Genomic DNA, 23,495 nt, shown 5'->3' on the forward strand with positions numbered 1-23,495 from the left:
AGATTTATCTTAGAAATATTAGAAATATTAGAAAGGTTGAGAACCTTTGTGATTGTTACACAACTATTATACTTCTGATTATGTATCAAAGTATAGTAGTTATCTTATCTACTAAATAGTTTGTTTAAAGTAGAAGAAGTCTCTTGCATGCGTGCTTGTGCAAGGAAGTCTTGAACCAAAGGTTTTAGGTAATAATTCTTGAGCAGTGGCTTAAGCAAGGAAGTATTGAACCATAGGGTTTAAGGAGTATGTCTTAGGTAGTGGCTTAAGCAAGGAAGTCTTGAACCAAAGGGTTTAAGCAGGAAGTCTTGAGCAGTGTCTTGAGCAAGGAGGTTTTGAACCAGTGGGTTTAAGAAGGAAGTCTTAAGTAGTGGCTTAAGCATTTGTAATCAGTTTGGTTATAGTGAAAAGCTCTTATTAAGGAAAGGGGACTGGACTACTCTCATTTGAGGAGAGGAACTAGGATAATCTTTGTGTGTTGCTTGCATATACTTCTGAACTTCATTTTTTGCTGCTATTACACTTTCTATTAACAGACTCTGAATGTAGTCCAGTCTCTAAAGTTCTGAGTTCAGAAGCCAAACGATTTCTCATAAAGTGCTGAACAAGATCTACACTTTATGAGAGACCCATTTTTCTATTATTCGAGTCAAGAGTAACTTGTGATTCGACTCATGATATGATGTGATTCAAGTCATGAAGAAGTCGTGATTCGACTCAAACAAGACAAGGGCTTACAAGAATTACGTGATTCGACTCATGCAGAAGTTGTAATTCGACTCACAAGATTATGTGATTTGAATCATGTACAGCCTGTGATTCAACTCGCATGCTCACCAAATTCATATTTTCCCTCTATTTGATTTTATTCGACTCATAGGATGCATGATTCAAATCACACACCTAAAATCTCAATTTTTTGTAATTTTTGAATTTGTTTCGAGATTCTACTTGTATCCTGACTTAAACCAGTCTTAAATATGATTCTTGTTCCAAAAACTCGAGTAATTGACTTAAAACATATTGTTCATACTCAAACATAAACAGTTTGAATTATGCATGCTAAAAAATATGGATCTAAAACTTGATCCTCATAAATGCACAATTGAAGAGGAAATTCAATGATATAAGACTAAAATCAAAATAAAGCTTAAAGGACAAGAAACACAACCATATAGTAGAGACATGCATAGTCTCTTTTTAATGTAGTATAGACAAGCAACTTTAAGCCGTTTATTGACGAGTTACACGCGTTCGTCTGGATCTCCCTTTCTATCATATTCACTTATCTTAGGCGACTTCTCCATGGAATTTGGTATTTTACTTTCCAAAATCCAAGCACACAGGGGATGTTTCGACTAAACCTTCACCAGTCGATTTTCTACCTGATCTGGGGTAGAGGTATAGCTACCTCGGTCTCCCTCAAGGATTTTTAGAGGACATTGATGTCTCCTGCTCCTCTGCTAATATATTGGTTTAGGAGCTTCGTCCTTCTTTGTCCTGGTAGGCTCTGGAACGACAACACAAGTTCTTCTTGATATGTCTTCCTAGACGATGTTTCCTCGTGGATGAACAATGTGAAGGCTCTATTCGAGGTGCATCAAGCTTTCTTATATTGCACGCGAGCGCTGCTACTGAATAGTTTTGTGCATATTGTGCAGTAGCTTGCTAGCACATTGTAGTCTAAGGTTTGCTCGCAATATTTGGAAATCAAGCAAGACTTTCAGTTGTGCAACTACGGGTGGAATCTGAGGTCCAATCGAAAGCAATTGAACATATCCATCTATTTAGGCATTTGAACTAGGTCTAGATGTAGTGGAATAACTATTTCAAGATTCACGACACTTTGCTGAGGAGGTGGAGGTATAAGTGGTTTATTGAACATTGCTTGAATATCGGGAGTAGCTTCACGTGCAGCAGTGGATCGAGTAGCTACGGATCAAGCCATCACTTGAAATCATAGGAATTATATATATGGAAGAGATATGTGATTTCAAAGAAATCAAATTTGACACAATTCTTGATTGGATCGAGTGCGAATAATATCTACGTTTGATTCTGAATGCTTTTGATTTTGTGGTCTAAGAAGATTACGAACTAATGAATTGAAGAGTGAACGTGAAATCATGAAAAATGCATGAATGAAAAGTTGATTACCACATACGGCGCCACTATTTCATTCTGGAACTAGAAATAGAATGTTGATCAGAAGTGATGGTGGATATGAGCTTCCAACACGGTGGAGAGGGGGGCCTGCAAGGTTAGCACTCCAACACTAAAGTTAGTATGTGAGTGAGATGAATGAATTCAAATTGTGTTTGAAACTTGTTACCCCAATAGAGAGAGAGAGAGAGAGAGAGAGAGAGAGAATATAATGAACTCGTGATTTGTTTAAGTGGATTGTGGAGAGTCGTTGGATGTACTTGGAGTTGAGAACTTTGTTAACGTCATGAGGAGAATTCTCGTGTACTAAGAAGATTTTGGAAGGATTATTATTCCCTCAGGGTGGTCTGTCAGGGTCGATATGATCGGTCCAAAACAATATATATACAATATAACCACTAATCTCTTTAAATAGAGTATTATGGCCTAATGAAACTTACTAAAGGCCCAAACATGAGTTATTAATAATATTAAAAATAACAATAATAAAATTAACTATTTACAACAACCCCCCTCAAGTTGGTGAATTTATATTTGTTATTCTCAGCTTGGACACACTTCTTTTAAAGTTATTATTGTCCAGTCTTTTTGTTGAAAGATTTGCAAGGTTGCCTTGGGAGGACACATATGGAATGCAAGTAAGACTACTATCTATTAATTTTTGTTTAATGAAATGCCTGTCAACTTCAATATGTTTGGTTATATCATGTTGTATTTGATCATGGGCTATGCTAATAACAAACTTATTATCATAAGAAAGTCTCATTAGTTCATCACATTTTATCCATATTAATTCATATATCTCTTGTTCCATTACCCTGAACTCTGCTTCTGCACTAGATCTTGATACTACAATTTGTTTTTTACTCTTCCAAGTCATAAGATTTCCACCTTAAAAAGTACAATAATCTGTAGTTGATCTTCTATCTACCATTAACCCTACATCGTCGGCATTGGTATATGCTTCAAAACCCACACTCCCATTTTTTTTCCAAATAAAATTCCTCTACGAGGTATTCCTTTAAAATATTGTATAATTTGGAGTGTAACTTATAAATGAATCTTGTTTCAAATAGGTGCAGCAATATGAATAGTGAACAAGGGTGAATAATACCTAGGGTTTCTTAAAGGTGACTGCAATGTAGGAAACAAAAAATATACCGCAAGAAAGACAGTTAGGATTTTGAAAAAATAAACGTAATTAAGGTAGCTAGTGTTTTGAAAAAAGAACAACAATTAAGACAAATATTGTTTTGAAAAAAGAACTACAATTAAAGCTGTTGAGAAAAAGGATTTGCAAAAAAAAAAAGAATTGTAATTATGGCAGTTAGGGTTTTGAAAAAAAGAATTACAATTAAGACAACTAGGGTTTGTCATGCAGAAACGAGAGCATACCATGTAAAATCTGAATATTATTTGTGATAATGAATATACAAACACTAATCTTTTTAAATAGAGTATTATGTCATAATGGAGCTTACTAAAGTCCTAACTATTAGGATCAAATGGCATCAAGGTGTCAAACTTAGTAATATGACACATCTGATATCTCTTTACCGCATATTCGCATAACAAAATTCATCGTTCGATTAAAAATTATTATCATGTCTATAAAATTTAACATCAATCGGAAATCATTTGATATGTCAATGAGATACATAAAAACTAACATCTTACAAAATTTCATAAAAACCGTTATTTTTTATCATTCTCTTTAGCACATCAAATGATTTTTTATTGATATGAAATTTTATAGGCGTGATTCATATGATAATAACTTTCAATCCAACGGTAGATTTAAATATACGGATATAAAATGAAAAGTTACAATTGTGTCATGTTACTAAGTTTGACATTTTATGTCATTTGATTCTGACTATATATATATATATATATATATATATATATATATATATATATATATATATATATATATATATATATATATATATATATATATATATATATATATATATATATATATAAGACACCAAATTGGAGTAACATATGATTTGAATTCATTCATCTCACTTACATACTAACGTTGGAAATAAGGCACCAAATTGAAGTAACATACAATTTGAACTCATTCATCTCACTTCGATACTAACTTTAGCTTTGGAAATCAGGTATATTTTGCATACAATTCTTCCTTAAAAAAATTAAGGATGTCATGTGTTTATAATTGAATTCAATTTTTAAATCTTTCGTTAAATTAAAAGAACTCTTACCATCTCATCACAAATCATGTATTATTGGTTATCAAATGTTAGAATTATATAAGATAATTAAGATATAAATATTTGTTATTGTGTTAATCAATCATAAGTATTACATGATTCAAAGTATTAGTCTGGTTTAAAATTATTTTTGAAGTCTTATGTCCTGAAAGTCTTAATTTAATTAAGAGAAATGATATTCTTACATTTAATCTTACACCTACATCGTATCTCACTGTTAATCAATATATATATATATATATATATATATATATATATATATATATATATATATATATATATTATATATATATATATATATATATATATATATATATATATATATATATATATATATATATATTAAATGAGATTAATTGTTATGCACTGTCAGTGTAAAAAAATTTACTCTGTCAATGCATCACAATCATCCGTTTGTATTACTTTTTAAATATTTAAAATAAAAGTCAAACCTTTCAAATATATCAATGGTTATGATTAACTGACCGTGTAAAAAATCTTTACACTGTCAGTGTATATCAATTAAATTCATATTAAATATATAAAAAAATAGATTAAATGATATTGATATAAAATTGTGTGATTAACCAACCTTTTTAAATTTAATAATCAATTTCTTTTACTATTAAAAATTATTTTTAATATCCGAACATTTATTAACCAACCGCATAATTTTATTAACTAACTTTATATTTTATTAATAAACTTTGATTTATTACTATAAATTATTTTAATATTTGAGCATTTATTAATAAATTTAATCACTTTATTAACCAACTTTTTATATCTAATTATCCAAGTTTACTTTTCGATTTAAAGTCATTATTCGCGTGTACACAGTATTCATAAAAAATATTTTTTTATTTAAATAAAAGACTATACAGTGAACCGTGTATACTCTATGTATTTGGTGTAAAAAGTGTCAAAACAAATACTAAGAATTGTGTCTACTTGTACCTTCTAATAGTTGTTATCTACCTTCTAATAGTTATTTTCAATTTAAAAAAACTCAGGTGAAATTTCTTTATGAGAATTTTATATACAAATGTACATGGACGAGAGTATTTAATAGTGTCACCCAAAGAATTTTAGTAGTATATCTTTCAAAACTCACCTCTAAGTAGCTCCTCTCTTAAGTCTCTTATCTCACAATACAACTAAAATGGAGAACACAAAATCCTCAGATCAAGTTGTTCTCTTCCTTGACCAACAACAAAACCCTAAACCTTCCACAATGGACACTCAAACTCACCACAACAACACCAACAACACCGAACCTCATCAAGACAAACCCAAACACCCCTCAAGAATCAAAACTCTTAACCGTTTAAGCTTCTCCAAACCCAAATCCAGAATCTTTGAATACAACCATCAACCTCGCAACAAACTACCTACCTTCGACGAAGCAGAAGACACTCAACTACCTTCCTACAAAGTCTCTTCCGACGAGGAGGACGACGACTATGAATGGAAGGAACAAGAATCAGATGACGACGATGATGAAGATGATGATCCAAAGCTAAACAAAAAGAAAAAGTTTAAGGTGAAGTGGAGGCTAGTTTTTGAATGGATACTATTTCTAAACATATTAACATGCTTGGTTTGTTCTCTCGTGATAAAAGAAATAAAAAACATGCATTTATTAGGGCTAGAAGTTTGGAGATGGTGTTTAATGGCCATGGTAACATTTAGTGGCCGTTTATTTTCAAGTTGGTTAGTTAGTTTCACGGTTCTCATCATCGAAAGAAACTTCATGCTAAGAGAAAAAGTTTTATACTTCATCTACGGTTTAAGAAACAGCATCCGCAATTGTTTATGGTTAGGTCTTGTTTTATTGTCCTACTGGAGTGTAGTTTTCGACGATGTCCAAAAGAAAAACCATATGTTCCTCAACAAAATGTTTCAAGCACTTGTTGCTGTTTTAATAGGTGCAACAATTTGGTTAGTGAAAATCGTTTTGGTGAAAATGCTAGCTTCATCTTTTCATGTGACAACCTATTTTGATAGAATGAAAGAGAGTGTTTTCCATCATTATGTGTTGGACGCGTTGTCGGGTCCGCCGATGGAATACGGGGAGGAGATATCGAAAGAGCATCATTTGGTGGGATCGAAGACGATGCCAGTGGGGGCGGCGAGGTGGAAGAAGATGAAGAGATTTGGTTCAAGGAGGATTGATATGGAGAAGCTGAGGAAACTTAGTATGGAGAGTAGTGGTTCGGTTTGGAGTGTTAAGAGGCTTGTTAATTATGTTAGGTCTTCTGGTTTGTCGACTATTTCTAGGACTGTTGATGATTTTGGCAATAAAGAGAGTGAGATTAGTAGTGAATGGGAAGCTAGAAGTTGTGCTCAGAGAATTTTTAACAATGTTGCTAAACCTGGTGCCAAGTAAGTTTTTACTATTAACTTTGCTACAAATTGTTGAAATTTCTTTTCTATATTCATAACACTATCTGTAAAGGCTTGGTTTAGAGTTTGGACCACCAGATTTTACACCAAAACATCATAGCTACCATGAACTCCATTATTTAAATAACTACTCTATCAAGTCTATTTCACATGCTCCATTTAATTATTTTTTTCTATGCACATTCAGTGCCCTTTTTCACTGTGCCAATAGCAAAATAGATTCCATCTATATTCAATTTTCTACTCAATATGTCCATATCATGGCATTTTATTTTAGTGTTCATTGCCATTGCTTTCTCACCAATTTTTTAACATTAGATAGTGCATGTGTCAGTGATCCCATTTCATTCTGTGGTCCATCCAAGCATCATCAATCTTCTATATTTTCTGAGATCTGATTTTTTTGTCATTCATGTAGGTACAAGTTTCATCCCTTTTGGCTCATGAAAAATACTTAGTTAAACCCTAAAGTCTAAGAAATTAATCAATTCAAGTATATGAATTCTTCGCACTTACGATCATCATCGTTTACCTAGATTAAAATGTGAATTTACGGATTAAAAATAAATGATTCATTAGGTAGAGTTCGAGTTCGAATCCTGACTGAAATAATTTATTTAAGGTATATTGAAGAGGTGGATCTCATGAGATATTTGAAGAGGGTTGAGATACATACCATATTCCCACTCTTTGAAGGTGCTCTTGAAACTGGAAAAATTAGCAGATCTTCATTTAGAAATTGGGTGGTGAGTCTTGCTTCAAAAGTGAATTAATTAGTAGTAATTATTATTGATAATTAATTAGTTCTTAATGAATTTGTAATCAGATTCGAGCTTATTATGAAAGAAAAGCCCTAGCACAATCACTTAATGATACAAAAACAGCAGTGCAACAACTTCACAAACTAGCAAGTGCAGTTGTGAGTGTGATAATAATAATAGTCACACTTTTGGTCATGGAAGTGGCTACAATCAAGATAATACTATTTTGTATCACACAAACAGTTTTAATTGGAGTTGCTTTTCAAGGCACTTGCAAAACTGTCTTGGAAGCTATTATCTTTGTTTTCATCATGCACCCTTTCGACATTGGTGACCGTTGTGTCATCGATGGTGTTCAGGTACGTAATTTCATAGATTCGTTGAATAATAAATGTATCTCAACATTTAGTTAACTTGTACGCTACTTAATTACAGATGATTGTGGAAGAAATGAATATCTTGACAACGGTGTTTCTTCGATACGACAATGAGAAAATTTACTACCCTAATGCGGTTTTACTCACTAAGCCTATAAGCAATTTTTATCGAAGTCCCGAGATGCGTGATTCAATTGATTTCACCATTGATGTTACGACTCCTATAGAGACTATCATTGCACTGAAGAAATCAATACAAATGTAAGTTTTTTCTTTATTTATTCCACTTCTTAATTATAAGGAAACTTCATTTTTTTATACAACTTTTTGCTACCAATTAGGTACATTGAGAGCAAGCCAAAGTATTGGAATCCAAAGCACACTGTGATGGCAAAACAAATAGATCAAGTGGACAAATTAAAGCTATGTTTAGGTGTGCAACACACCATTAACCATCAAAACTATGGTGAGAGAAGCACTAGGATATCAGAACTTCTCATGGAAATGAAGAAGATGTTTGAGATTCATGGTATCAAGTATCATCTTCTTCCTCAAGAAATTCATCTCACTCAAATGAATATTGGAGATGGGAGAGTTTTGTTTCAATCATGAAGCAAAGCTCTTTTGTTTTCCTTTTAGAATGAGTTACTATGATAATCATCAAACAAAGAAGTTATTAGTTTGCACTAAATTATGGGGGCATTTGTTATAAGTTTATCAATGGAATCGGTTTGCCATGCATATTTTAGCTCATGCTTTATTTTATTTTGGTGTGTTTGAGTGAATATAATTATAGACTAAATGTTGTTACAATTACCTAATTTAATAATTTTGTAAGATTTGATATTATCTATTGAATATTGTCATATTATATATAATCTATCTAAATTAATAATAATTTATTAATAAGTATTTATTTACTTCCTCCGTTATTTAAATATAAATTGAATTAACATTTTGAGCGTATTAAGAAATATAGTGTTGTATGAAAAAATAGAGATTAAAAAAGATTTTATAAAATTGTTTTTCATTAATTATATGAAAAAGATAAATTTTAAAAATTGATAAAAAAATAAATAAATATTTAAGAGTATAATAGAAAAAATATTATTCTTTCTTTACTATTGTAAAACGATTTATATTTAAAATATTTTTTTTCAAAATAAATTACAATAGAGGGAGTATTATTTTACAAAAGTTTTCTTTTAAAAAAATAAAGATTTCCAAAATCTTCCTCTCTCTTTTTCCTCCAAACTCCTAAGCATCAGTGTCGTCTGAATGATAATCAAGCAAACCACTTCTTTTAAAAGGAGGAGTGAGGAAAGAAAAATCTCTCACGGTTGCTTTTTTGCCTTGTCAAAGAACTTTAATCAAATTAATTCACAATAGTATGCTTATATGTTAAAAGGTGCTATAGGCACAATGAATTCTTTCCATGTCCTCTATGGTGATGATATCATGATATTTTGGAAGAAGAGGATCACAAACATTCAAACACTTTTGTAACTTCTTAGTAGATGTGTTATATATTTGGCTAGATTGTAAATCCATAAAAGTCAAAAATATTATTGGGATATTTTAGAATTATTCCTTCAACACTCATGTGATAAAGAGGAAAACATGTTTTAAAACATTCAGAAATCATAACTGCTAAAAGTAGCAGGAAAGTCGTTGGCAGCACCTGAGGCGACTAAGCCAGTTTGTGGTGGTCTGTGCCAAAGCCATGAAGGAAAATGACTATCGATTTGGTGGTGTTTGGGGTCATGTGGGGTGGAGGTTCATGATGACAGCGTAAGGCAGCTTCCAAAGTCATACTGATAACAACGATGAGCCTCGATGACCTGTATTAGGAGTGGTCAAAGCGAGTGGTCTGCTGTGGCAATGCCTAAGGCATGTCATCCTCGCTGGCGATCACTGAGGTGGGTTGTCTGCAATGGCGACGGTGGTGGTCAGGCGAATGGCGACAATGGCTCTACGATTGTTTTGGTGAGTCGTAGGTTTTGAATCGAGTCGGTTTCCTTATCAGGTTAGTTCAGTAATGGGTCGTGTTTTTGTCCTTTTTTGAATATAGGCCCTGTTAGAGTTTTAAGATATTATAAATAGGATTTTTTATCAATTTGGTTAGTTAATAGATTAAGATGGGGGAAGAGGTTGTTGAACCTTATTTTTACAGGTTATAGAATATGCTTTTGATGATGACAACTATTAAAGATGAACATGTTTTTGATCATGATAACAGGCTCTTGATGATAACCAAAGAGAGGTTAAAGATGAAATCATCTCATTAGGGTTTGATGGACTTGACTATCTGATGACGGAAATCAAATGGAATATATGTCAAACCTCATCTCTAACACAATCAAGTTTCTACAAAGATAAAGTATCTGACAAGTCTTGAAGTATATCAAAGCATGGAAGCCCTGCCTCAATACATATAAGTGAATACATTGTAAAAGCATAAAGGCATTCTTGTAAAAGTGCATGCTTAAATCACACACACACATAAAAAAGTTTTCAAACCAATTTTTATCAAGAAAACTTTTCTAAAAAAGGGTTTTAAGTCATGCCAGACAAGTTAGGAAATGTCAGAAAAGATATGGACCAATCTTTTCTATTAGGAGCTCTTGCCAATCGATTGGAACCTTTAGGCAATTGATTGCAGAAGTTAAAATGTGCCCTAATCGATTTGGAAAGTGCTTTAATGACTGGTAATGGTTAAATATCTTTTCTTACCATTTTGAGCCTATTAATCGATTAACTCAAGCTAAACAATCGATTGGAATATATTCCCGATCGATTGGCAGGTTATAAAATTCCAAAAAACTTTTTACGTTTTATGTAAACCTCTAGTCTATAAATAAAGGTTGCTTCCCACTCTTTTCAACATCCTGAAAATGTGATTTCATATCTCTCTCTCTCTCTCTCTCTCTCTCTCTCTCTCTCTCTCTCTCTCTCTCTCTCTCTCTCTCTCTCTCTCTCTCTCTCTCTCTCTCTCTCTCTCTCTCTCTCTCTCTCTCTCTCTCTCTCTCTCTATATATATATATATATATATATATATATATATATATATATATATTATATATATATATATATATATATATATATATATATAATATATATATATATATATATATATATATATATATATATATATATATATATATAAATTCATTTTGTTTACTCTCTCACTAAAAGTTTAGTCATAGTGCTTTTCGAGAAAGTTATTTTACGAGCGAGGAAGTTGTAATTCTAGAAGAGTGGTATTGTAAGTTCTCAAAAGAAGTTTTGTTTTTACCTTGGTTAAAAAATTTATCCACATAAGAATTGTTTGTTTGGGTTAGAAGTCAAACCAGTGAGAAGCTTTGTTAGGGGATTGCGTGATCAAGTCTCTATTTAGGTTCTTGGTTAGCCCATGATAAAATCAATTTTAGGTTCAAGCTCAGTCAATGATAAAAGCTTGTTTCCATTAAAGTCCGGTCCACGATAAAAGCTTGTTTTGGTTCAAGATTAGCCCAATGGTAAAATTTCATAGGTTATTGGTTAGCCTCGTATAAAACCAAGTTTAGGTTCACGACCTCATCCCGGTGTTAAAAGTGAAGGAAAATTGTGATTCAAAACACAGCGGAAATTAAAAATTTTCCTTTAGTTATCCTTACGAATGGGCATGATCAGTGATAGAAATCGTTACCTCTTGTGGCGATTGAAACTTTTGATGTAGATCTAAGGAGTGATCATGAGCGTTGAGTAGTGACAACGCCTCTACTCAGTCCACACGAACGGATTCCTTCAGTCTCAGTGCTAGCTGCTACAAATGAAGGCTTTGAGTGTGTGTGTGTGTGTGTGTGTGTGTGTGTGTGTGTGTGTGAGAGAGAGAGAGAGAGAGAGAGAGAGAGAGAGAGAAATGAAATTTCATCTAGTGAAATGCTTCTGCACAAGGGCTCTATTTATAGACCCACTTGTGTGGGCTGCAATCTAAAAAGCTCACTTAAGTGTATGTGGCCCATATCTTATGTTATACCAAAAATCATTTAAGTGCGTGGTATCTTACCATATTTCGTATTCTACTTAAGTGAGTCAGACTTGGAGAAATTCATGACAATGTTTAAAAAGATTGAGGGTCATATGGCCTTGTTTGAATCACTTGAAAGGATGCCCATGTACAAGAAATTCGTGGAAAAGGTAATGGCTGAAAAGAAACCAACCACTGAAGAACGGGTATCCGGTAAGGAACAATATAATGCAAACTCCCTGGAGCAGAACATTCCTAACAAACAAAAGGACCCAGGAACTGTCACAGTACCATGCACAATCAAAGAAAGAACCTTCAAAAAGGTACTGATAGATTCGGGAGCTAGTGTGAATCTGATGCCCTTATCGATCTATCACAAGCTAGGTATTAAAAATATCAGTGATATAGACCAATCTGAAGTTTGCGGATCACTCAAGAAAAGATGCACATGGTATAGCTGAAGATGTGTTGGTCACAGTAGCGGACTTGACCTTCCCAGTCGATTTAGTAATCCTAGACATACCTAAAGACAATGAGGCATCCATCATTCTGGGTCGACCTTTCATGAAGACAAGTCGATGCAAGCTCGACATGGATGAATGCACGTTGACCTTGAAAGTTCACAACAAGGAAAGAACAGTGAATGCTATTGAAGACCAGGAGATGGAGGAAGATATAGAATCTCAGTATCAAGTGGGCCTAATCAGGACATTGAATACTATCAAAGTCTCACCACCGCCAGTAACCACCCTAAACAGAATGATTCCTAACACTGAAAGGAAGGTTAAAAAGGAATCGTGGCACAAAGGAGTCCACCCTGAGAAAAGAGACAACGTCCGAGTTTCAAACAAGAGATGCAACAAAGTTGTGAACCTGAAATACCCCCCATGATAGGGGAAGTGAACCGTCGAGCCATGCGACGTTAAACGAAGCGCTTCGTGGGAGGCAACCCGCGCTTTTTATTTCTAAGCATTTTTTTTATATCTGTAGGTATACAAGAGTCCCACAAGGAGGAACCAGCGATCGACCTGACAAGAAAACCTAAAAACGGCCAAAAGGACAGCCTGACACGGCCACCCGTGTCATCTGACACGGGCCGTGTCAAAAGAGGAAAATTTGGAAAGGATAGCTGGAAAAACAGTGGCCTGACACGGCCACCCGTGTCAGCTGACACGGGCCATGTCAGGAGCACTGTAAGAAACATGAATTTGAGGATGAAAAACAGTGGCCTGACACGGCCAGCCGTGTCAGCTGACACGGCCCGTATCAGGACCACTGTAAAAGAAGTGAAAAAATGGTTAAACCAGTAGCCTGACACGGCCACCCGTGTCAGCTGACACGACTGTGTCAGGCGTGCAAATTTTTTGAAATTTTTTTGAAAATTTGAAATTTTTGTGGGGCCCACCCACTTAAACCATTCTTAACCACTCTTTTCTCCTTAATCACTCATCATTATCAGATTTTTCACCACTTACCAATACTCTCTCTCATACTTTGCATCTTCTTCTCCCACTCTCTCACAAACTCCATTAAAATACACTCACCTCACCACACAAAACCCCATATGCAACCAAGCTCCACTCACCTATAGCCCAAACACCCTTCACAAATATTTCTCACCTCGCTGTCCCGGTCGCAACCACGGTGTTAGATCTTTCTAACTCGAAAGTTCGGAATTTTACTATTTTTGCAGGTCCAAAATGTCCTCGAACAGAATCCTTACTGGAAAGCAACAACGTGCAGAGATGGAAAAGTCCCGGAAGCGCCCGAGCCGGAATCCTAATCCCCACAATATTGTGTTTGACAACCCGGAGCAAGAGAGACGTTACCAAATTCACCGGAAACGCAAGCTCACGCCGACCCAGTATATGTGTGAAAAGACTCTGACTGATCTAGGGCTGAAAATTGAGGTAGATCGCATGTTCCACGTCTTGGGCATGCTTGAGTTTATGAGTTTGGAGGCGCCGACCTACGAGCGCATTATTCTCGATTTTCTCAGCACCTTGGAATTTCAGCTCGAAAAACGGTGGGTCAACACAACCAGGTATTATTTCGGTACTCTACGCTTTCGGTTGTTTAACAATTACCATGAACTGTCTGTTGAGGAGTTAGCTGCTATACTCCGCCTCCCGCTGAACGGACCCGGAGCGGTCCCAGACGGGTTTTCTCCCAAGGATTTCTGGATCGTCATAACTGGGAGGATGGATTACTCCTCCAAAGGTACAAAAGCATCGGACATCCAAAATCCCTGTTTCAGGTACGCCCAAAAAGGTCTAGCCTACACATTGTTTGGTAGAGGCGACAGCACTGGAGTAGCTACTCAGAGAGAGTTATTCTTCATGTACTTGATGGCTCAGAACAAGACCATCAATGCAGTTGCCTTTGCAGCAGACTACCTGGGGAGAGTCGGCCGAGAAAACCCCGGCGGCATTTCCGTGGGAGATATGATCACCCAGATTGCATTGCATTTCGGGTATCAGGTTGTTTTACTCGAGGACACGCCAATCGCGGGTAATACTAAAATTGACATGTCTGCACTGATTGCCCAAGGTATGATTGTGGTTGCCCCTACCCATTATTTTGTCCTCATTTATAAACGGTTTATCATCGCTCTGTCGGATCCGGACAGAGTAGCTATCACTGATTGTGCAAATTGGTTGTATGTGAGCGTCGATCCCGATGCGGATGAGGGCCACGAGACTAACCAATTTTATGCAGGTGACCCATTTGTAGATGACTAGGAAGAAGGACGAGAAGAAGACTATCCTTAAGCACCGGCTGAGCAGTTTGTTCCACAACCTCAGGAACCCACCCAACAGGCGGAAGGTTCCTCATCTTGGTCAACTGACCAATGGGACTGGATACAAACCGAAATAGGTGACTTGAGGGCTGAACAGCAAAGGCAAGGCATCGAGCAAGCCCGTCAGGGAGCGATGTTGGATGACATGAGCAGCATGATGCGACAGTTGATGTTGCATTTCCCGCAACCGCCTCCTCAGTAGGACTCTGTAAGTTCCCTCCTCCGCGCTTGTTCGCAAACATTGTGGACAATGTTGAGTTCAAGTGTGGGGGAGATTTTATGTCTTTCATTTGCAAATTGTTTGTGTTATTTACTTTTGTTTTGAATTTGTCTGTTGAATGTACATTATGCTGCAAGTGTGTGTCAAGTCTGTGTTGACAGGTTGGAAAAGTAATGATCACAAGTGAGAAGTGGATGAAAGATCACACCACTCACCATGGCTTGTTGTGAACGATCTCCCCAGAAAGTGACACTGCTAAAAGTAAAGATCGAACGCAGCGTACACAACTTAATCGACACAAGTATCCTGCACAATCCGAAGTAAGAAAGCAATTGCACCAAATTAAGAAGCACTATGGATCCTGTCAAAGCTGAACCAAACCAAGTGAGTCAGAAAAGGCCAAACATATTAATCATCATGAGCGTCATTCAGGTTTGTCTTTATCACTCTTAATTTGTGTAGACTCTCTGGGACTGTCACTGCATGATCCACACACTGAGGCACGTCGTTTGTAATTAACCCCGAGCCTTTCTAGCCATCCCGCATTATATATCCTTGGTTAACCCCATTTGAGCCTATATCCATTTTTTTTAAACACCATAAATGTAACCATTGGCCGAAAACACTTCCTCACCCTGCTCAGAGTCATGAGAATCTATTCCAACTGTGTTGAAAAGCTAAGTTTGGGGTAAAACCCCCAAAAGCTCTCAAAGCCCTAGAAAGTGCAAAAACAAGAGAAAAAGAAAAAGTGATGAATCGAGAAAAAGAAAGAAAAATAAAAATCAAATACGCGATGATTCAGAAGAGAGAAGCACGGAAAAGGGTAGTCGGTAAAAATTCAAGAAATAAGAAAAGAAAATCGAGGAACTAAAAGAAACCAACACAGGATATAACATCGACTCTGAGCCAAAATCCCCTTGTTTTCCTTTTTTGTGAATCCATACCCTAACCCAAGCCAAGCTACAACCCTGAAGACCTCAAAAGTGTGTGTGTGTGTTATGTGTAGGTGATGAGAAAAAAGAGACTATTCAAACTTGTGAGTGATATTGCATACTTTGAATTATGAGTGTAAACAGTTAACCCCGAGAGAATTGGTGAGAATGTGAAATAAGCTGACAGGTGAAGCGGTGCTTTAAAGTGGAAGTGTGAATGATGACTTACGAAGATGGGTAGGACTTGTGGAAGAAAAGGGGAAGACGTTTGCGAATGATCTCAGCAATGGTGGAAAGCATAAAGAATTCTGGGGAGTGATACCGAAACATTACTTGGGACAAGCAATGAGCTAAGTTTGGGGTTGTGATCAGTCACCATTTATAGTAAGTTTTCATTACTAATCCGACGCAAAACAGAGACATTTGACACACTGTGCATGCATTTAAGGTACAATTCGAGTAGTTTTACTTCCGTTATGTCATTTACGCATTTTTAATCTTTATTATGTTTATTTTGTTTATTTTGATTTTATGCATGGAATAGCTGTGTTTTTGTCAGACAGATCCAGGTAGAAGAACCGGAGAACTCAGAATACGACAGTGCGAGAGTCCGGTATGAAAAAGAGCAGAAAATCCCAGTACAGGAGGCCTGACACGGCCACCCGTGTCAGCTGACACGGGCCGTGTCAGGGAAAGGGAGACAGAGGAAGAAAACAGTAGCCTGACACGGCCACCCGTGTCAGCTGACACGGGTCGTGTCAGGCAGAACTTCACCCCGTGTTAGGCATGTCAGGGGCGTGTTAGGATAGCCAGTAGGCTGACACGGCTACCCGTGTCAGCCCAAGTCCAATATTTCCAATTTTTCTGGGCTTTTCATTCTTTGGGCTTTGTGGAGACATCTTTGGATCTGTCCAACTGCTGCTAGGAACTTTCACTATAAAAAGAGGTCTTCTATCAAGGGAAAAATCATCCTGGAGTACAGCAAACCACAGTATTATGAAGCAATCAAGTATTATAGAGATCAAGGCATTTTGAGGGCTGAAGAGATTCATGAGCGGGAGCGATTGAAGATCAAAGTCATCCAATTACTTGTAATGTATAATTTTTATCTTGTATTGGTTTTAAACAATATGAGTAGCTAAATCCCCCAATGCTAGGGGGTGTCCCTGATTTAGAATTGTAATGAATTTGAGTTTACATTTGCATTTATAATATTTTATTTACGGTAACCTTTTGATGTGTTTATTGCTTTCTCTTTCGGACCAATCGAGATTGATCTATGGTTATCACCTAGGTTGGACCGCCAGTGATAAGGTTTTCATCAGGTTACTCTGCAGTAGATATCACCTAGGACTAGGGATACCCTGTGTGAACCAGAGCATTCTTGATATTATACAGCTTAACTTCACACTCATTGGCTATGGACATAGGAATGAGGGTAAATTGACTAAAGGTTTTCTCACCAAGGACTTGGGAGAAAATACCCTTGAGAACTGGTAGTAATTGATATTTGTTGATGCAATAGTAACTCAGAGTAATTACAAGGATAAATCATACACCTTCCCTGGCATTGTTCCTTTTTCTCCAGAAACCCCTATTTTCTTATTGCTTTATTCTTTTCTTTTTACACTCAAAAAACCCAATTAATACTTTTTGTTTAATTGAATGATAATTTAAACTCAATACTACGTGCAGTCCTTGAGATCGACATTCGGAGATTTTCCCCATTATTGCTATAACAAGCAAAATAGTACACTTGCTATTTTCCCGATCACATTGTACCTTACGATGTTCTACAATTCACTTAAGTGCATTGTACCTTACGGTGTTCCTTATTTACTCTATCTCTTATCAATCCGTCCTTTTGTGTGTGGCCTTGTAGGTTTTTGCGACATTTGCAATTATATTAAATCACGTATTTAACATAATAAACAGTGAGCGGTATCTAGCAACACATCACTGCTACCCAAGACACGAAAATATCCTATGATCTGACAAATACCTTTTTGTGATAATACTTGTGTGTACAATTTACCCTTTTACCCTTATGTCTATTGAACACAAGGCATAGACTGTGTCATCCTTGTCCAATTCAATATTGAGCCCTTAGATATTTATCTTGTTATGCAGGATGGGCAAATTCCATCTAGGTCACTCATGACCCTTAGCATGCTTCATGGAGTACCCATCAACTGTCTTTATGGTTATCCAGTTACGGACAATGTTTAATCAACAATAAAGCACTTGACTCTACATCTAGGGTCCATAGTGGTTTCAGGTCGAAGGGTGGTTTACACCACTATCACCATGAGAATAACTTATGACACTTTACATAACATTTTATGTAGTATTTTCATAACGGCTCAATACAGTATAAATATTACTCCTAATATCCATACATATGTTTAAGACTTGATAACTCCTTATTCATGATCCATGAGATGTGATCATCAGTCTATATACATAATAGTCTTAATGCTTTAATGTTATCCCACTTCTCAATAAAGATCGACTATGGATACTTTAAGAATAGTTTCTTTATGTTTAATGGGATCTCATGATCAAGTCACACTTGATACATTAAACAAACTAGTTATTCTATGAACTTTATTAAACAAACATAATAAAGAAAAATCCTTTTATTATTAATAAATAATTCGATACAAGTACCAAATGTATTGGCCTCTAGGGCTTACACCAACAAAAAGCTCCCAAGGTTTTTTTGAAGCTTGATAACTAATCTATCCAAGTTTCTTGTGGAAATGAGACTAACTTCTTCGATCCATCGTTTGGAAGGAAGACTCGTTGCTTCTCTCCCGTGTTTACTATTTAGTTGGAAGTTAGCCACAAACTTTATTTTCCTTATATAAGGGGGTTCATGAGTTTAACCTACTAAAAGCTCTTAAGTTTATTGGATACTCTCAACATCAAATCTTGGGGACAAAGCTAAGTCGTTTTTTATTGAACATGTATAATTTCTGGTGTTTTCTCTCGTCCCTTAAACTTTTTATATTTCTGCATTCATATTCTACAAGTTTATCTTTTTTTACGTAACTTTAGAACTTTTCTAAAAATGTTTTCGAACTCTGATTCTTATTCCAAAAGTTTTTCAAAACCAAGTTTTTCTTAAACACGCAATCCCCCCCCCCCCCCCAGTTTAGGTTCGCGAGCTCATCCCGGTGTTAAAATCTCCCAAGTTTGTTTAAGCTTGAAGACTAATCGCTCCAAGCTTCTTGTGTAATGGAAACTAACTGCTTTGATCTATCATTTGAATGGAATATTCATCGCTTCTCTCCCGTGTTTGTTGTTTGGTTGGAAGTTAGCCACAAACTTCATTTTCCTTGTATAAGGGGGTCGAGAGTTTACTTATTAATAGCTCTTAAGTTTATTGAATACTATCAACATAAAAACTTGGGGACATGACTAATTCATTTTTTACGGAACATGTATAACTTCTGGTGTTTTCTCTCTCCTCTTAGACTCTTTATATTTTTGCATTTCATATTCTGAAAGTTTATTTTTAGTTACATAACTTTAGAACTTTTCTAAAAAAAATTCAAACTCTAATTCTTATTCCAAAAGTATTTAAAAACCAAGTTTTTCTGAAACACACAATTCACACCCCCCCCCTCCCCCTTGTGTGTGAAATTCACATGTCCAACAAGTGGCATCAGAGTCTAACTCTTGTTTAAGGATTAATCATCTCAGAATGAAGATGACTTCAAACAAGAGTTCATTTCTAAACACACCACCACTTTTTAAAAATAGTATATTTGATATATGGCAAGCTAGGTCTATAATTTTTATTCAAAGTATAAATCATGAATTATAGGAAACTATAATCAATGGTCTGTTTATCCCTACTAACCAAATAAATGGAAAACTAGTAGATAAACTCGATTCTCTTTGGACTAAAGAGGAAAAGAGAAAGTTTGAGATAGATTTCAAAACTAAGAGTTTTATAACAATGTCTCTAGATGATAGTAAATTTTTCTATTTTCATCATTGCAAAACCGTTAAGGAAATATGGGATACTCTTGAAATGATATATGGAGTTTCTCCAAGTATCGAGCAAGAGGAGATGAGCACACGAGGAAGAGAAGATGAATATATCACTTTTAATTGCTTTTCAAAGTTTAGAAATATTAAAAGTTATATTGAAATGTTTGTCACTAACCAATGTCTAAGATTTATGAATTGGAAATTTAATTCAATGCTTAAATCAAAAGATGGGAGCCTTCGTGAATATCAGGAAAAATCAAGAAAGAATTGCTTAAAGATGAAGAAACAAAATATGAAAAATCATCAACTTCATCATACTCCTATCAAACAACTCCGGTGGAATCCTTCAAAATAACATACTCATTGGTTGAACGATCTTCGGAAGATTCAACATCAAATGAAGGAACCTCGTGTTCAAGAAATTATGAAGAAAACGTATCTTCAAGTGAAACCTTCAAAAGAATAAAAGGAGGAGAGACATCAACCTCAGTGATAAGCATAAAAGAAACTTCTTCCAACAAAGAATATGAAGATTGCTTAAAGGCATCCTATGAGGTAGATATTGTTCAAGCAACTAAACTACCTTACAAATAACTGTTTAGAATGAGTGGTCAGTTAGTTAAGAAAATGATAAACTGAGAGAATGCAATTTAGGTTTTAAAGTGTCTTTAAGATCTCTTGAGGAAATCAATTTTTATTTCAATATAGAAATAAATAGAATTAGAAACTCGAGAGAAATTTCTGAGACTTATGTCTCTCTGAAAAAGGAAGTCAATGATTTGCATGAAACCCTTGTCAAGTTTATCTAAGGAAAAGAAAAGGTTGTCTTGATATTATCGAGTCAAAGGAATTTCTTAAACAAAAATGGACTAGGATTTAAAAATGATAAAAAAAACTTAGTAAAAGTAAATATCATAAGAAAAAGAATCATCTAGTTTGTAAATGCATACCCTATAAAAGAGTTGGCCATTTAAGCCTTTTGTTTTGATAAATTGAAAAGATCTAAAGGCAATAACATTAGATCTTATAGAACTAATGCACCTGTGCCCATAAAGATGTGGGTACCAAAGGTGAAACCTTAGTGTTTTGTAGGTATGCTTTATTGCTTGAAGCTTTAACGATTATCAATGGAGTTATGCAAAGCAAAAGTATACTTCTAAGTATACAACTTGAAGCCTCTGATCCAAGAATGTACGGTGATGGCAAATATCAATCACAGTGATCAAAGCAAGTGTTCTCGAGAATATCTCAAGGTGTATGATCCTTAGTGATCAGTTGAGTGAATATGTGTGTAATGAACTCGTTCATATCGTTGTTTATACCAACTTTCGCATTCAACGATGTGTAGAGAAGGACACACAATAACATGATTGGTGTTTTCCTTTAAGGGAAAGTTTTATCAAATCCTTTTGATATAAAAGGTAATACACTATTTTAAGGTAGAAATGATCTGAAAACTTCGATTAATCCTTAAAATAATGGTTTTAATTTTTTTCTCATCTTAATAAAATATTTTAAATGACAAAGAAACATGAGTTTCTGTGTGTTTTATAAAAAGGATGTGCAATAAGGCTGAATAGGGGTGTAGAAAAGCAATTAAATCCAGCACAAGGCCCAAAATGCGCTAAGGAGGCTGAAGAACAAAAGCCCAATCAATTGGCACCTCATGGAAATCGATTAGAGAGGCTTGGATCACTTATTTTTAGATCAAATACAAGCCAAACATGCACTCCAAGTAAATCAAATTTCATAATTAATGAAGATCTCTCAAAATTTTGGAAGATTTGATTAACCAATAGATTGGGGCCATTATCCAATCGATTTTCACTCCCAATTTGAAATGATTTCGCCTAGATTTTCGATCAGTATAATCTCCATTGATTACTTTCCAAAAATACAAGAACAAAATGTCAAAATACACGTTATAAATAGGTATGCTCTCTGTAATACCCCAAAATTTACCCTTTCATTTTTCCTAGAAGCATGGGATTATGTTTTACACTTCATTAGCATCATATTAGGTCATACTCATTGCAAACTGCATTAGTTACATGGAGATCAGGTTTTGATCGATCACTCCTTAACAGAAGGATCCCACACAAAGCAAGATTGAGAATTGGACTTCATTTTCTAAGTATACAAGTCTCAAGGGTCTCAGGGGGGTCCAAGTATCTTATTATGGTCCTCAGTTCATCAGTGAAGGATTCAAAGCTATCAGAGTGTTCATCTGGATTTAATTAGAAATTAGGGTTTCATGGCTACCTGCAACATGCAATATTTGGTTGGAAATAGAGGAGCTCATACATGTCATGATTAGAGAGGCATCTTGGCCTAGGAAGATTCACAATTATCTTAGAAAGATCCATTGGCAATCAGTGCAATCAGTTCCTGATCAATTTGCCCTAAAACTAGGGTTTGGTATAAAATCAGTTTATTTCTGATTCTTTGGGTGAAACTCTTTTCCATGGCCCTCCATATGTCCATAAGGGTCTACATAGAAAAAATCAGCTCTTTATTTGAGCTAGAAGTGCTTCAATTGATCAATGGAATCGGGAATCAGACAGTTTGGGTAAAGTCAACTATGGGGCCAGAAAAGTCAACTCTTGACATTTTGAGAGTGGAATCTCAAAATCCATGCCTAGGGGATCCTACATGTGAAATTTGATCAAGGTTGGATCATGGATTCATCATTTAATCAGGAATTGGAAAAGTTACTTAATTTGGAAATAGTTGACTTTCCATTTAGGGCAAGTTTTCATGATCGTTGCACTCACTTTAAGCCCATTTTGCATCAAGATAAAAGCTCCATTTGAAAATTTCTACAACATGAAAGTTGTTCCTCTCGTTCCAAGATTTCTAGAGGTATAAAGTTTGCTCCATTTGGATTAGAATTGAGAAAGTTGTGCCTAGTCAAAGTGAGACATTTTTTTAGGACACTTAGAAAAATTTTAAAGTCCAAAATCTTCAAAATTTGTCAAGACTTCTTGGCCAGTTTTCTTAAACTTCAAGGCATTATTTGAAAATACTTTCTTTGCAACAGTTGTACCTTACCATGTCCTCTTTCACATTCTTTTGGAATCATCTCATTTGGATCCATGGTTTGAAAGATTCATTCATTTAAAGTGGGCACCATGACTTGATTTTCTAGGCAGATTTTGGGTCTGGCTGGCCCAATCAGATTTTCTAAGCATGCTGCACAAACCTGTCACGTTTTTTACCTCTTTTGGCCATGCATTGGACATCCATTCACTTAAGTTTGGCGCAAAATAACAACATTTTATACCTCACTTCACACTTTTATTCTTATGGATAAATCACTTATTAAAAAGCTCATGAGAACACCTAATCCACCCTATTTAAGAAGCTGAAACCCTAACCCTAAAGGAGGATTGGAATTTCGTGGCGAGGAGGAAAAGCTTCATCATATATCAGATTCCATTCCACTTCTATTTTCCATTAGGTAATCATCTCTTCCAGGGTCATCTTTTGATATATCTGCGCTTGCTTACCATGTTCATCACCATTAATCCTTCCATTTTCATATTTCTTTTTCTTATTTAAAATATTTTCTTCGTCCATAAAATT

At 35.3% G+C, this 23,495-nt stretch overlaps 1 protein-coding gene across 1 annotated transcript; it reads left to right on the top strand.

The window, feature by feature from the left end:
* Positions 1–5,486: 5,486 nt before the first annotated feature.
* Positions 5,487–8,845, top strand: LOC127074838 (mechanosensitive ion channel protein 10). The gene is made up of 5 exons (XM_051016228.1): positions 5,487–6,788; positions 7,432–7,555; positions 7,636–7,929; positions 8,006–8,208; positions 8,289–8,845. The coding sequence occupies exons 1-5, from the start codon at positions 5,566–5,568 to the stop codon at positions 8,557–8,559; spliced, it is 2,115 nt and encodes a 704-aa protein (XP_050872185.1). The 5' UTR covers positions 5,487–5,565; the 3' UTR covers positions 8,560–8,845.
* Positions 8,846–23,495: the final 14,650 nt, after the last annotated feature.

This window comes from Lathyrus oleraceus, chromosome 4 (assembly GCF_024323335.1).
Source record: "Lathyrus oleraceus cultivar Zhongwan6 chromosome 4, CAAS_Psat_ZW6_1.0, whole genome shotgun sequence".
NCBI lineage: Eukaryota > Viridiplantae > Streptophyta > Magnoliopsida > Fabales > Fabaceae > Lathyrus > Lathyrus oleraceus.

Coding starts and splice junctions, on each gene's coding strand:
- LOC127074838 (XM_051016228.1), top strand. CDS start 5,566: ATGGAGAACACAAAATCCTCAGATCAAGTTGTTCTCTTCCTTGACCAA. Junction 7,556..7,635: donor CTTCATTTAGAAATTGGGTG/GTGAGTCTTGCT, acceptor ATTTGTAATCAG/ATTCGAGCTTATTATGAAAG. Junction 7,930..8,005: donor GTGTCATCGATGGTGTTCAG/GTACGTAATTTC, acceptor ACTTAATTACAG/ATGATTGTGGAAGAAATGAA.